Source organism: Microtus oregoni, unplaced genomic scaffold (genome assembly GCF_018167655.1).
Source record: "Microtus oregoni isolate MIOR12 unplaced genomic scaffold, Mior012 000002F_ref0000024, whole genome shotgun sequence".
Lineage (NCBI taxonomy): Eukaryota > Metazoa > Chordata > Mammalia > Rodentia > Cricetidae > Microtus > Microtus oregoni.
The window spans coordinates 23,768,114-23,782,815 of record NW_024543061.1 but is presented as its reverse complement, the minus strand read 5'-3'; the positions used below and the strand labels follow the sequence as shown (position 1 = coordinate 23,782,815).

The window sequence follows — 14,702 nt, the reverse complement described above, 5'->3', positions numbered from 1 at the left end:
TACCTCCCAAGTGCTGGGATTAAAGGTGTGTACCACCTTCACTCTGCCTAGTATTCTTAAAAATATTTTTATGTGTATGAGTGTTAGGCCTGCATGTATATCTATACACCACACGTGTGTCTGCCCGCAGAGGCCAGAAGAGGGCGTCAGATCCCCTGGAACTGGATTTACAGATGGTTGGGAGCTGCCATGTGGTGCTGGGAATCGAATCCAGGTCCTGACTAGTGGCCAGTGCTCTGAACTGCTGAGGCATCTGTCGTCTCTCTAGCCCTGAAGGCGGCAATAAGAAGCTGTTGTTTGATCCTCTGTATGGATAATCTCTTTTATGATGCCACTAAGCGAGAGGTTTTTTGTTTGTTTGTTTGTTTGTTTTTGGTTTTTGGTTTTTCAAGACAGGGTTTCTCTGTAGCTTTGGTGCCCATCCTGGAACTAGCTCTTGTAGACCAGGCTGGCCTTGAACTCCCAGAGATCCGCCTGCCTCTGCCTCCTAAGTACTGGGATTACAGGCGTGTGCCACCACCGCCCGGCTAGAGAAGTTTTTATTACACTGATGGAGACTGATATTGGAAAGATAGTGTTATTTGACTTTCTGGGGAGAAGTAGACAAACATCCATCTACTTAGGCCCCAACACAGACCAAAGAAACCACCTCACTGAAGTCCGGCCTGGTGAGCAAATGGGTTTATTAGGGTCACTTCCAGGAGCATGGGTGACTCAAAGACAGCTTCATGCCAGCAAAGCCCATCCCAGCATAGGTGACCACTTAGAAAAGCTGCAATCCTACAGCTCCCTGCCCAACATGCCAGCAGCTCCTATAGCCTTAGGGGAGGGGCCTTTTGCATTTGTGGCTTCCTGGTCTTCCTAAGTTTAGGTAACTTCCTGAACCCTTTGTATCCACCTGCTTCCTGAGTCTTACCAAGCTCCATCTAGGAAGGAACCTTCCAATGACAGGAAATAGTCTCATGACAGTTGAGTGAGGCTAGATCCCAGAGGGCCTTGCATGTGGGCCCCTGAAATGTAGTTTCCTTCTGTTGCTATGGTGGAGGTTATGGAAGTTTTGGAGGGGTGGGGTGTGCACAGAATCTTCAGGCCCATGTTAGTTCATCAGCACAGGTTGGGGTGTCTGGGAGACATAGTCAATGGCCTTGGGGGTCGGCATGATGGTCAGGGAAGAGAAGATTCAAAGCCAGTGCCAGGAGGTTGAACCTGCACCTTGGTTTTGGTGGCAGCGTCCCTGGAGGTAGAGGTGGGACTGAGCATTGGCAGAGAGACCTTGTTTATTTGTCCCTGGAATCATCTATGTTCTAGACCAGCACTTCTGAGGTTCACGAAAGGTGGGGTGCTAGTGTGAGTTCTTTATCTGGGAGTGCGGGGAGAGCGCCCAAGCCATTGGAAGAATCAAGAAGTGGACTCAGAACCTGAGGGAGGAGACAACTCTAAGAAGTGAGCCGTGGCCAGTCCACTTGTAGTTCCTCGGGCTATGCAGGGTCCGTGGCATGTCCACTTGTAGTTCCTCGGGCTATGCAGGGTCCGTGGCCAGTCCACTCGTAGTTCCCCAGGCCATGCAGGGTCTGTGGCATGTCCACTTGCAGTTCCCCAGGCTATGCAGGGTCCGGTCAGTGAAGGCTGCTCTGTGTTTGTACCTGATCTTGTGTCCTTGAGGAAAACCTTTTGAGAATCTCTGAGATCTGGTTTAACAAGATTTTTGTACAATTCCTAAAGTAAGTATATTTGCTGAAGCCTTTTGACCCAGCCTGACCCCAGCAGTGAGCATGAGTTCAGGGTCATTGTCTGAATGAATGTGGGTCTTTTCCAGGCCTGCAAGGAGCCCCTTGAAGTGTTGGGGGGGGAGGGGGCTGGGAGTTCTGCCGTGCTGTGCCCTCTAGATTGGTATGTTTACCAGTCCTCATTCTGATGGGAAACTGGGCCCCTATCTATGGTTCAGTGTGACCTTCTAATGAATGGATTGACTTCTGAAGGACAGAAGTATTTTGCTAAGAAACTGAAGTACATTTTATGAGCTAGGGACTAATCCTGAGCGTCTACATGTGTTAAGATTTATTTATTTTTTAGCTGTGCGATATTAGTGCATGCCTTTAATCCTAGCACTGGGAGGCAGAGGCAGGTGGATCTCTGAGTTCGAGGCCAGCCTGATCTACAAGAGCAAGTTCCAGGACAGGCTCCAAAGCTACAGAGAAACCCTGTCTCGAAAAATGAAAAAAAAAAGTCTTTATTTTTGTGTGTATGAGTGTTGTGTTTGCATACCTGTCTGTCATGTGCTCTGTCAGGAGGTCAGAAGAGGGCACTGGGTCCACAGAAACTGGGATTACAGACTGCGCCATTGAGTGGGCACTGAACACTGATCCTCTAGAAGAGCACCAAGTGCTCAGCATGCTGAGCCACCTCTAACTCCAATTCGTTTACTTAAACAAAAATTCTATAAGGTATGTTTTTATTTATTTATTTGTTTTCATGTATGTTTATTTAGTGTTTGGGGGCACTTGAGTGAGTATCGAGGACAACTTGCTGAAGTAGGTTCTCTCCTCCCATATGGGTCCTGGGGATGGAACTTGGGTTGTCACGCTTGGCAACAAGTAAAATACCTTTACCGTCAGAGCTGTCTCACTAGCCCCTAAAAGAGATTTTTATCCTCGTTTTTAGAATATGAGGTTTTGATGGTCAAATACTTTGCCCAATTTCACACCACTAACGACAGGCTGAGGCAGGAACCAAACATGAATAGGCCAGAGTTAGTTACCAGGTGTGTGTGTGTGTGTGTGTGTGTGTGTGTGTGTGTGTAGCGAGTGCTCAACTCAAGCTTTTGAAATAAGATTGTGCTGGTGGTTTAGGTGGTATGACAGACAGGTGACAAGTGGTGTATCAGACAACTTAACTCTGTTCCTTGAGTAAGCTCCGGTGTTCCTAGCCATGTTGTTTATAATGCCACCATATTGAAAACGTATCTTTGCCTGAAGGAACAGTGCATAGCATTTACTTTATGCAAATGAGCCTGCCTACTACAGAGCTCACAACATAATGAGTTGCCGGAAGACACGTAACCCCCTAGTCATTGGATACAAATAAAACTCAAATGCTTCAAAGCATCCTTGCACGAGGTACAGTCACATCTATCCTGAAGTCACTGAGACAGAAACTGTACTGTGTGTACCGGATAACAGATAGTCCCGTGATAAGGCTCTCTCAGCCTCAGTGATAGGTACTCCAGAAAAGGAAAGTTGATTTGCAGAGCAAGCAGGTGGTAGGCCAGCTCAGCACCAATGCCCAGCCCTGAAGGACACCCCCAATGACACGCTTTATTCTCCGTGTACCTCCCACGTGCCTAGCACAACAATGCTTCATTCTTCTTTTGGGAACCCCGGTTCAGCCGGATCCACAAAGTCCTCTCCATGGTCCCCTCATCTGTGAGGCCGTGGTGTGCCACGCTCCCGTGTCCTGCCTTTGAAGAGTGAAAATTGTCCTCGGGGAGATAAAGCTTACGCAGATGAGACAATTAGAGAGTGATACCGGGCCATATAGTGCAAGCATAGGCTGCGATAAGGGGAGACCAGCTTGGCGATAGGCTGGGTGGAAGCTGCCGCAGCCCCTTATCTTGGTTGCTATGTATCATGCCAACATCCATGCCGCGGAGGCCTGAGTCAACAGCAGGCACACAAGCCAGTTAATAAGTGGGTTTCTGTGGTGCCACCAATCTGAGCAAAGATTGTGCTGATAGCCTCTATAGTGGGTGGAATTTACATATGTTGGGTACTGGGTCAAACACCTGGTCATTTGTTGTATATTGATTTTGTTGTTGTTGTTGTTGTCATTTTTTTAGATAGGGCCATATATAGCCCGTGTACAGCAGTCCGCAGAGGCCGCTGGTGTTGTACTGTAGGACAGGCTGGGGCAGGTCCCTTTCTGGGAGTGTAGAATTTGTTATAAGGCCGGCTCAGAAACTGAATGTAGACGTCTACTTGGGGACCTAGTGAGCAACCTTGGAAGTTCATGGCTAGATGAACTGGTGGCCAGGAATGGTCCTGCGTTTCGTGAAGCCTATGCAATCCAGTTGTCTAGGTTTCCCAGCTTCACCACTTAATCCCATTACCTGTCTTCCTGTCCAGTGCCGGAGACTGGCCCCCTATCTAGCCCTAGAATGCCGCCCCCGCTGCTGCTTGGCTGGGCTGCCATGCACTCTCACTGTGCCCATCCTCTGCAATGCTTCTCACACTCCATCCTTGCGACAACACGATTGACCTGTTTGGGAACAAGAGTCTTTGACAATGACATTTGCGAGATCCTGGCAGCCCAGGATGAGCTCTGCTGTAACTGCTTTCGCCATGACATATTTTGGCATTATATAGTTATTATATAGTTATACCAGACCCGTGTCCTGCCATGCTGACACCTAGCCATGCCATGAACTTCACGTGTGCTCACCCATTTTCTCCATCTGGCAGCTTCATACTAAGTCTTGTTGCCTGTGCCTGAACGGTGTCCTTGTATGGGCAGAATTGATCATCTTTATACCACTTTGTATGGGCAGAATTGATCATCTCTATACCACTTTGTATGGGCAGAATTGATCATCTCTATATCACCTTGTACGAGCAGAATTGATCATCTCTATACCACTTTGTACGGGCAGAATTGATCATCTCTGTACCATGACCCTTTCTCCTGCTTGAGCTGCAGTCAGAGGCTGGGTTCCAATCGGAACAACTGTGGAGCTCTGAGGAGCTGTCTTCAGTGCTCACTGTTGATGTCAGGGAAATGCTTGATCCACAGACTCGTGATGGAGTCAGGGTTTTTTTCCTCCACCGTGTGACCCACAGTGTACCAGCAGCCTATAGGCACAGGGGCGGGGCAATGGTTAGAAGGCACAGTTTGCTCTAACATGAGACACACGTTCTCACTCTCTCTTTTTTGAAGTTTCACTTTGTGTTTATTTTTAAGACCAAACAGCCCTGGCTGGCCTGGAATATGCTATGTAGACCAGGCTGGTCTTGAACTCACAGAGATCTGCCTCTGCCTCTTGAGTACTGGGATTAAAGGCGTGCGCCACGACTCCTGTCCCTTCTATTTTAAAATATATATCTTTAGAGTGATGTGATTCAGTGCCCCGAGAGGCTACAAGAGGATATCCAGTTGCCCAGAGCTGAAGTTAAAGTAATTGTGTGTGGGTGCTGGGAACCAAACTCAAGCCCTTTGGAAGAACAGCACATGCCCTTAACCTCTGAGTCATCTCTCTAACCCCCAGGTTTTTGTTTTTTAACTTTCAAAATAAGTTTTAATCATACGCTCTATATACAAGTTACTGGCCAGCCATTTTAATAAAGTGAAAAGTCGAAAACACAAAGTTGATGCCTTTTAATGATTGTCCATTGCCCCACATCTGTGACAAAGAGAAGGGGGGCCCTAGAAACAGACTATTGAAGAGGGGCGGGGTCCAGTGTGAAGCTGGGGCCTGAGTGATCACCCACCACCACTAAAGTAGTGACTTTCAGCTGGGTACCATGGCTGGTACATGGTACCATGTAAGTACAGGGATGACTTACAGCACTCTGGGGCCTGGGGGAGGAGCCAAAGCAGGAGGATTGCGTGATTTTGAGGCCAGCCTGGGCTACAGAGTGAGCTCTCCTATAATCAAACTCAAAACAAAGGCCGGCGAGATGGCTCGGTGGGTAAAGGTAACTCAACAATCTGAGTTTGGTTCCAGGGGCCAGCATGGTGAAGGAGCGACAGACAGCTGTCCTCTAAAGGCTACATCCACATACATAAGTACATGTAAATCAAAACCAAAGCAATACTTCATTAATTGACCCCACCTCTATTTGGAGAATGTATTGCAGTTCTAAATTTAATTGAATGAAATCTTATGGTGCATAAACCCACAGAAGAAACAGAACCAGTGAGAAGAAATAAAACTGGAGATGGGGTCGAGTGAGCTACTATTTGGTCTCTCCCTCACCCTTGCTACAGGCAGGCCTTGCCACTTTGAAGCATGCCTAGAACCATGGGAACTGAGTGGGATACCCCTTGTTTAGAAGGGGCTCCCAGAACCCACCATTTCTAAGTAGCCCGTTTAATCACCTGCTGTTGGGGCTTAGGAGCCACGCGCCAGCCCCACCCCTGACCAAGGACACTGCGGCTTCGAAACATGAGGCCAATCGCCTTTTTATTGCAAGGCACTCTTACAGAGCTCTGACTGGGCCTTCTGTGGCATGTGCCCGACGGGAGAAGCAGGTGGCGATCTATTTTAATTAGTGGCAAGTACCTAATGGTTGAAAATAGACACTGCTGGGACATTCAACTGGCCCCTGTCCCCCAACCTTAAAAACAAAACAAAACAAAGCAAGAACCCAGACATCAGTGGGTACCAGGTCACCTGGGAGAAGTTTTTAAACAACCCTGGAGTAATGAATGGCCCAAATCAATTACGGATGTCATGGTACCTAAGGTGACATTGTTTCACCTGTTTCAGATGGCTAGCCAACTGCCATCTCAGTGCCTGGCCTTCCCAGTGACAGGTGAGTTCCCAGGAGAAGCTGGAACCCTTTATCTCACTGACCTTATGGATCTGATAAGAGTCAAACCGAAAGTGGGCTGCTGGTTGTATGGGCTGGGAAGTGAGTCAGCCAACAAGAGGCTGGACGGAGCAGCTTCGCCCTTCTCCCACCGAGCAGTTGGATGGAGGGGGCACCACCCTTCCCCTCTGTCGCCAGTACCTGTGCTGTGGGTGGAACTATTTTCTGGTTTATATTTTATGTATTATGTGTGTGGGTGTTTTTAAATGAAGAACATTGGGCTGGAGAGATGGCTCAGAGGTTAAGTGCACTGGATGTTCTTCCAGAGGTCCTGCGTTCAATTCCCAGCATCCACATGGTGGCTCACAGCCATCTGTAATGAGATCTGATGCCCTCTTCTGGCCTGCAGGCAAACATGCAAGCAGAACACTGTATACATAATTTAAAAACAAAACAAAACAAAAAACTAAACAGCATCTTCCTCAGAGAGGCCTAGATTGTCCTGTGAGGTGGGTACAGAGTGTGTTGGTATGGTACAAGAGGGTACTGGTTTACTTTGTGCATAGACAGGTAACCCCACATCAGCCAGCTTCCGCAGGTCCTGCTGTAGGGAGGGGCCTACTGCTCTTCACCGTCTCACTTGCCTTCATCCCTCCACTCAGTGTGGAATATCTAGCCTCCAGCGGATCGGCTGGGCTCCTGGTAGAGATGGCGGAATCCTTGTTTCTCCTTCTTGCTACTCTATGGCTTCCAGGATTGAGAGTCACGAAAGAGGAGGGTGTGGGCCTGGAGAACAGGCACAGGTTTTAGAGTTGGAAGCCTTGACATCAAACCCTACCTCTCTTTCACCCTTTTGTGACCTTAACCAAATGACTCAATTTTAGAGGCATCACTTCCTGACACACAGCCCAACTTGGGGGTGCTGTTGCCTCCAGGTTTTATACTCTTGGCATTGTAAGTGAAGAATTCCCTATTTGAGGGTTTATAGCTTTCCAGTAAGCAGCCTTGTTACTCATCGTCGAAACATCCTTCGGCTAGGCAGCTCCGGGCCTGAATATAGGCTGTGATCAAAGGCATCTGCCACTAACTTCCTTCTCCCAGCATATTCAGTGTTTTATTGCACTTGTTTGGTGTGTGTGTGCACCTGTGTGTTCTGGAAGGCACGTGCGTGTGCAAGTGCCACAGAGTGAATATGGAGGTCAGAGGAGAGCTTGCAAGAATGCGTTCTCTCTTTCCGTCATGAGGGTTCCAGGAATCAAACTCGGGCTGTCTGGCTTGGTGGCAGTCACCTTCACCCAGTAAGCCAACTCATCAGCGCTCATATTTTATTTTTTAAAAAGTGAAAGTTAAGATCCAGTGATAACTAACAGCTTGCTTAACAGTATGAGAAGTCACCGGACCAGATCTCATAAAACCCTTGTAGTTGCCAGTCAAACGCCTTTCTAAATAAGTGTGAGCCTTAGTGAACGAATCCAGTGTGAGGTAGTGTTGTGAGTACTAAGTCACCTCAGAAACCAGCTGCAGTTACTGGGTATTCTCTGGAGAGCCTATTGGGCTTTTTTGCTAGTAGTTTTTTAAAAGTGTATTTTATTAGGCATTATTTTAAATTTTATTTTATTTTGAGATAGAGTCTTTGTAATCCTGTCCCAGAGTGCACTATTTAGACCAGGCAGTCCTCAAACTCACAAGAGTTCTGCCTGCCTCTGCCTCCAGATTAAGGTTCTGCATCATTATGCCTGTCTTAAAATTTATTTTTGTTCGTATGTATGTATGTATGTATGTATGTGTGTGTGTGTGTATGTATGTATGTGTGTGTATGTGTGTGTGTATGTATGTATGTATGTATGCCTGCTTATATGCCTGTGCACCATGTAAATGCAGTGCGTGTGGATACTAGTAGAGGGTGTCTGGTCCTTTAGAACAGGAGTTTTAGATGGTGGGGAGCAACCCAATGTGGGTGCTGGAAGCCAGCCTCAAGTTTTCTGGGAGATCAGTGCTCTCTCATAACCCACAAGCCATCTCTTCAACCCTGGTTATGATTTCTTAAGGAATCTCTTCCCCCATTGCACTGAAACTCAGTTTGTACCTGTAGTGGCATTTCAAATGTATTTTAATAAATAAAGACCGCTTGAAGATCTGAGAGTAAAACAGCCCCACTGGTCAGCCTTACAGACCAGATTCTATCTCATTCTGAGATTCCTGGAGGCAGGATCGCTATTTCCGACTGAGGTCGAGGTAAGAGCCAGTACTTGGCTGCTTTGCTTTTCAGATCTTCATGTTGAACCCCAGTTTCTGACCCTGAGTTTTATTAATTATGTTTCATGTAGCTGAGACTAACTCTGGTTCCCACCTCTTAAGTATTGGGTTTACAGGAGTATATCACCATGCGGGGCTAGGAAACCCGCTCTTGGTGTGTTCCTTGCATCAGAACCTTTCTCCTTCCCTGCCATAGTCCCACTGATGTGTTTGCCCTTCACACTCACAGCCTGTCACATGCTCCCATGAACGTTATTCTGGGATGCTGGAATGTCTTGGAAGGATCCCAGTGGAGGTAGGGCTTGAGCTATAACTAGTAGTATTCAGAGTGACCAAGAAGAGTTAGGAGAAGAACTTTCAGACCAAGGAACGATAATGAAGGATAACAAGGACCCTGACACTTTCCCGATGGCTATCTGTGTGTCCATACATTCATATATAACCTAGTCCGTATTTCATCAAAACCTCATGAGTGCTGTGGGAAGTCAGCACTATAAGCTGTGAGGAACATACCCAGAGGACCCCATGCAGTGCCCAGGCCACTGCTGAGCCAGAATTCATGAATCCTGGTCACCATGTATAAAGTTTGTCACTTAGTCTCTGCCCTGTGGGTAACGGTCATGAGCCATACAGAGATTGGGTCCCTCTGTTGCCCTTTGGGATCATCATGTGGTTTCTGGAGTCACTGCTTCATGCTCTGAACTGAGAGAGGATCCAGTCCTTGGTCACGAGTGTGTGAGGAGCATGTGCTGAAGAGAGGAGAGGAGAGGAGAGGAGAGGAGAGGAGAGGGGTGTGTTCTGAAAGAATGGCGAGTGTCCCTCTTTAGTCTATCGGAAAATACAGTTGAATCACATTCCTGATGGAGCCATGCCGGGCTGAATCCAGCTGGGCCAGTCTTCATAACCAACCGTCCCCCACGGTCACTGATTCAGCAGATCGTGTGTATCCCAGACCTCAAAGTGCTGATGAGGCAGCTCACCCTTCATTTTCTCTTTCATCCCCCTGACAACTACCACATAGTGTTTCCTAGACTCTGGCTGAGGCCCCATGGCCGGTGGTGGTTCAGTACTTGAGTGTCTAGAAAAGTCATCTGAGGCCACAAGGAGGGGATGGACAGAACGCCCCCCCCCCCAACCAGACAAGGCTGGCATTGCTTTAGTAAGCCAAAGGAATTGGCACCTAGTGCGAGCAGTGTGGCAATGCCCTCTGAAGCCCAATGGAAAATTGGTACCTGTAGGAAGAATGCCGAAATCTCCAGCATTGACTCCAGTGGCATTCCCCAAAAAGGTGTCTGTCATCTCTCACCATATGGGGTCTGGAAGACTTATCCCAATAGGTGTGAGACCAACTTTGCCACGAGCCTGGTGCTTACTGTGTCTTTTAAGATCTTGCTGTAGTTCTGGATGATTCAAGAACATTACCTAATTCTCTCAAAACAATCGTGGGAGGTGTGATGCTCCTATTTTACAGAACAGAGGCCAAGGAACCAAATTCTGTATGCCTGGAGTAAAAGAGACTTTAGGCTAAAAAGTAGCCAGGCATGGCTTCTCACATGTAATGAGTTTCACTAGCTTTGCACCAGACAGACCGTGTGTGTGTGTGTGTGTGTGTGTGTGTGTGTGTGTGTGTGTGTGAGAGAGAGTCCTGAGGAGTCTCAGGTAGCTGACACTTACCCCAAGCTACTACTTTCGGCTTTGCATTTTAGGGACTATAGACATTGTATTTAGGGAGCTGCTAAGATGTGGCTATTCTGGGGGGAAGGGGGTAGCCATTTGCGGGAGGGAGGCAAGGTGCTTAGGGAGCCCAGGGAACCTGGGCACAGACGAAATTCTTTAGTTTATTTAGTCAGAACGTGTCTTGGACCCTCCCAGCCAGGTAAGATCAGTGTTGACCAGCACATTAAGTGAGTCTCCTCTCCCCAACCGAGAACAAACCCTATCCCGGCAGAGGAGGTGAGGCAGGTGGCCGGGAGAGGCTGCAGTGGAGTGAGCGCTCTCTCATCTGGCTCTCCTGTGGTTTCCAGATTTCTTCCGCACTTTCATGCTGTGCCCACTGCCCTGTGCCTCCCAGCAGCTGCCTGTGTCATTGACCCTCTCTGGGGTGCTTCCTCTCCCTATTGCTAGTGCCTGGTGGGATAAAGCCTACAGGCCAAGCTGTTTTCTCAATGGACATTCTTCTTCCCAAACAACTCCAATTCTAAGTCACTGAAAAGCCAACCAGGCAAGCAGGAATATGAAATTGTTTCATTGTTCGTGTGAATTGCAAAGTAATAAAAAGATATCTTATCATTAAGAAAACCAAACATAACCGGGCGGTGGTGGTGCACACCTTTAATACTAGCACTCAGGAGGCAGAGGCATGCAGATGTCTGTGAGTTCGAGGCCAGCCTGGTCTACAGAGAGAGTTCCAGGATAGGCTCCAAAGCTACACAGAAAAACCCTGTCTTGGAAAAGGAAGGAAAGAAGGAAGGAAGGAAGGAATAAAGCCAAGCATGAAACTGGGTATGACGGGGCATGCCCATAATCTTAGGGCTCTGGAAGCAAGCCTGGATTGCTCTATGAGACTGTCTCAAAGAAAGAAAGAGACCGATGTGTCTGGAAAAATTGAACCAATTGACCGCGCTCACCCATGAGTGACTGATGCTCATGGAGGACTAGAGGGTTGAAGTCTTGACTGGTCTCCTGGAGGCTGTTTGCTCTTGTCTTTCCCCATATTGACTGTGGCCCCTCCTTTGTCTACAGAACATGGAGAGTTCCTGGCTCTGGACCTTGGAGGAACCAACTTCCGTGTGCTTCGAGTAAGGGTGACAGACAATGGCCTCCAGAGGGTGGAGATGGAGAACCAGATCTATGCCATCCCTGAGGACATCATGAGGGGCAGTGGAACCCAGGTACAGTCTTCTTATTGGGACAGCAGCTGAGCTACCAATACCCGTGGGACACCCTGCACCTTCTCCCACCACAAGACAGTCCCTAGGACATCCTGGATACTGTCCCAGCTGTAAGGTTTTCCAGGGGGAGAGCCCTGACTATCTCTGCCATGTTCTGTGTCCAGAGGGCACTTGGCTGGGAGAGGTGGAACCCTCAGTTGGCTATGGGCTTCTTCCCCCAAGCAGACTACTCCTGGGGAAAGCATGCTCATGGTGAGCTGAAAAAGCGAGAAGATATTTTCAGACCCTTGGTCTCTGGGCGTGGCTCTGAGGCTATCCTGGATACTTGGGGTTGTGGGCATTTTGGTTCTGCTGAGGGGGTCTCATGGCTGTTGTGTGGTGTCAGGAAGAACACTGTCTGCACAGTGGCAGGGTGTTTGCTTAAAAGATTAGGTCCTGTATTGGGACAGCCTTGCTGTGTGATTCTGAGCAACACCTCATGGTGCCCCAGTCTGTAGAGAGAAATGGTGGGGTAATAGTTAGGTCCTGCAGCTGCTCAGAGGGCAGGGGTGTGGCTAGTGCCACAAGTGGCGGGCACACTGGTGTTTGCTGTTTCTCCATGGGAGTTTTTCTCTTTTTCACATTCCTTCCTGGCCTCAGTCTCTGACCGCCAATGGCGTTGTTCCCCTTCATGAAGAATGTGATCACCTTTTCTTCAGGTTGCTTGTCTCTCATTCTGGGCCCTGCTCCCAGATGATAAATATTTGAGAACCAAATAAGACAAAGTCAAAAACTGTACCAGAAGTTTGTCTGTGATTGTGAGAAAGACTTTCAGTGTCCTAACAATGAGCTGGACGATTCACCCATCTCCATAGGTGGTTACTTACTCTTTAACCACACGAGGTGCCCAGGTACCCCATGGTCTTGTCTGCTTCCCCCCAGGAGCCTGGCTAGGGCTTGGGACACGAAGTGACAGTTGCACTGTGTCTGTCAACCTAGAAAGAATCTGTTTCAGGATCCAAGAAGTTAAAATTGACTTTGAAATCTCTCAGACTGGCAGAGCCAGATACTCAGCTGTAATCCTAGCTTCAAGAAACTGAGCCTAGAGGATTGAGAATTCAAAGCCAGTCTGGGCTATATATAGTGTGACATTGTTTCCAAATGAAAATAATTAAAATATGATATCTAATAAAAAAAATCTCAAACTACTGAGTTAGAAGGCATGAAGAAAATCATTTCTATTCTTTTTTTCTTTTTAGCTGTATTTATTGTGTGTGTCATGTAAAGATCACAGGGCAATTTGTGGGAATCAAATAACTGTGAATCTACCTGTCCAGGGTGTCGCCTGTCTTCTGGTCACTGACTTCCTGTTCAGAGCAATCTTGATAACCCCTTCCTCATCAGCCTTCTGCCACACCCCGCTGGAGTTTATGAGGTGTAGCTCTTGGGAAGAGGAGTGAGCTGTCCTCTGTCAATAAGAAGCAGGAAAAGCTTGGAGCACAGACTGGCAGGCTTGTGCCCTTTGAGCCTTTTTTATGGCAGCAAAGTGTTGACTTTCCCAGCATCCTATCCTGATCCTCAGACAGCAGGAAGAGTGAGTCTTCCAGTTCAAGTGAGCAATCGTCTCCTTTTCCTTCTAGAAAGCCTATAGGTGTTTGATCTTAACACCGACTCAGAACTCTTTGCAACACATTTGCCTGCCCTATTGCAAAGCCATGAGTCACCTGAAGCATGGCAAACTTATGTGACTGACAAGCCAGATTCAGTTTAACCTAATGACAGGCTCTGGAGAGGGAGCCCGGGCTGGCCCCAAAATTCTCCATTCTCCTGTCTCAGCCCCCTGAGTGCAGGGACTTTTTTCTTGCTTTTTGTAAGAAAGGCAGAACAGTGGTCAGGGCTGGGAACTGGGCAGACATCTTGCTCCCCATCCTAGATAAAGGCTCCTCCAATCCCCATGATTGCTTGATTTTTCTATGACTTCTCTTTGGATAAAGATTCTCACCCTGAAGGCTGGGGCTGGAGCTGTGGCGGAGTACACACACAGCATGCACGAGGCTTAGTTCTGTCTTCAGCACTGGGGAAAAGTGTATAAATGAGCATCGGAATAAGGTTCTATGAATGTGTTTAATATGCCCCATATTTGTTTCAGCATGGGCAGAGCTTGCTGCTCTCTGTCTCTGTCTCTGTCTCTGTCTCTCTCTCTCTCTCTCTGCCCTATCTGTATATTAAACTTTCAGCTAGCTCAAGGGAAGATGGCCTGTCTTTGCCGATGATCCTCTTGATGACAGCTTTGTCTGTGCGCTTGCCTTGGATTGGAGGTTCAAAGTTCAGCATCAGCTGTGGTTACCCTTGCGCAGAATGAGACAGATGGACAGGATCCACGTAGGAGTTCAGTGCGGGCTGGCTCCTCCTAGATTAGGCTGGCTTTCTTCCTGACTCCACACCTGCCCATCACCCCAGACATCAGGGAGCCAGTGGCCTTTTAACCCCCATCCCTTATGGTGGAAATGTGGAAATCTGCTTCAGGATTCCACAGTGAACTTGTGGCTTGGTCTCCCAGAGGGGTGTGTGAAGACTGGAGGATATCACAGAGTAGCCCCGCTTTCTCTCCATCATGTGGGTCCCAGGGATTGAACTCAGGCCACGTGCTGGGTGCCAAGTGCCTTAACTCTCTGAGCCATCTCACCAGCCCCTTTGCTTCCTTCTAGGAAGGAACATGCGTGTCCTCATTCTCCCGACTTTGCTTCCTTGGCTTTTAGATTTTTGCCACCTGGCCTCTTGGCCCTTGGAGTCTGTTCAGCCTCTTTGGCTTCTGCTTCCTTTTTAGACCACATGGCCCCTGGCCTCAATCTCTCAACATCTCGAGAGTTACCAGCTTCTCTTTGCTGAGTGGGTGAGGAGGGGCCTGCGTGGTGGTGGTGAGCTCTAGCCTGCTGGAGGCCTGACTTGTCAGGAGCACAGCTCTGTGAGGCTCAGTGATGTGTGGGCCCCGCTCAGTGCTCTCACTTCCCTGGCTTTCATTCTGAAACCAGAAAACAGACATAGGGGCTCT

At 48.2% G+C, this 14,702-nt stretch overlaps 1 protein-coding gene across 1 annotated transcript in view; it reads left to right on the top strand.

Moving 5' to 3' along the window:
* Nucleotides 1-14,702, top strand: part of Hk2 (hexokinase 2) — a 52,489-nt gene that overhangs the window by 17,686 nt on the left and 20,101 nt on the right. Inside the window, exon 3 of the mRNA XM_041634692.1 lies at nt 11,523-11,671. Within this exon, the coding sequence (XP_041490626.1) occupies nt 11,523-11,671 (149 nt within the window). The remainder of the gene's footprint in view (nt 1-11,522; nt 11,672-14,702) is intronic.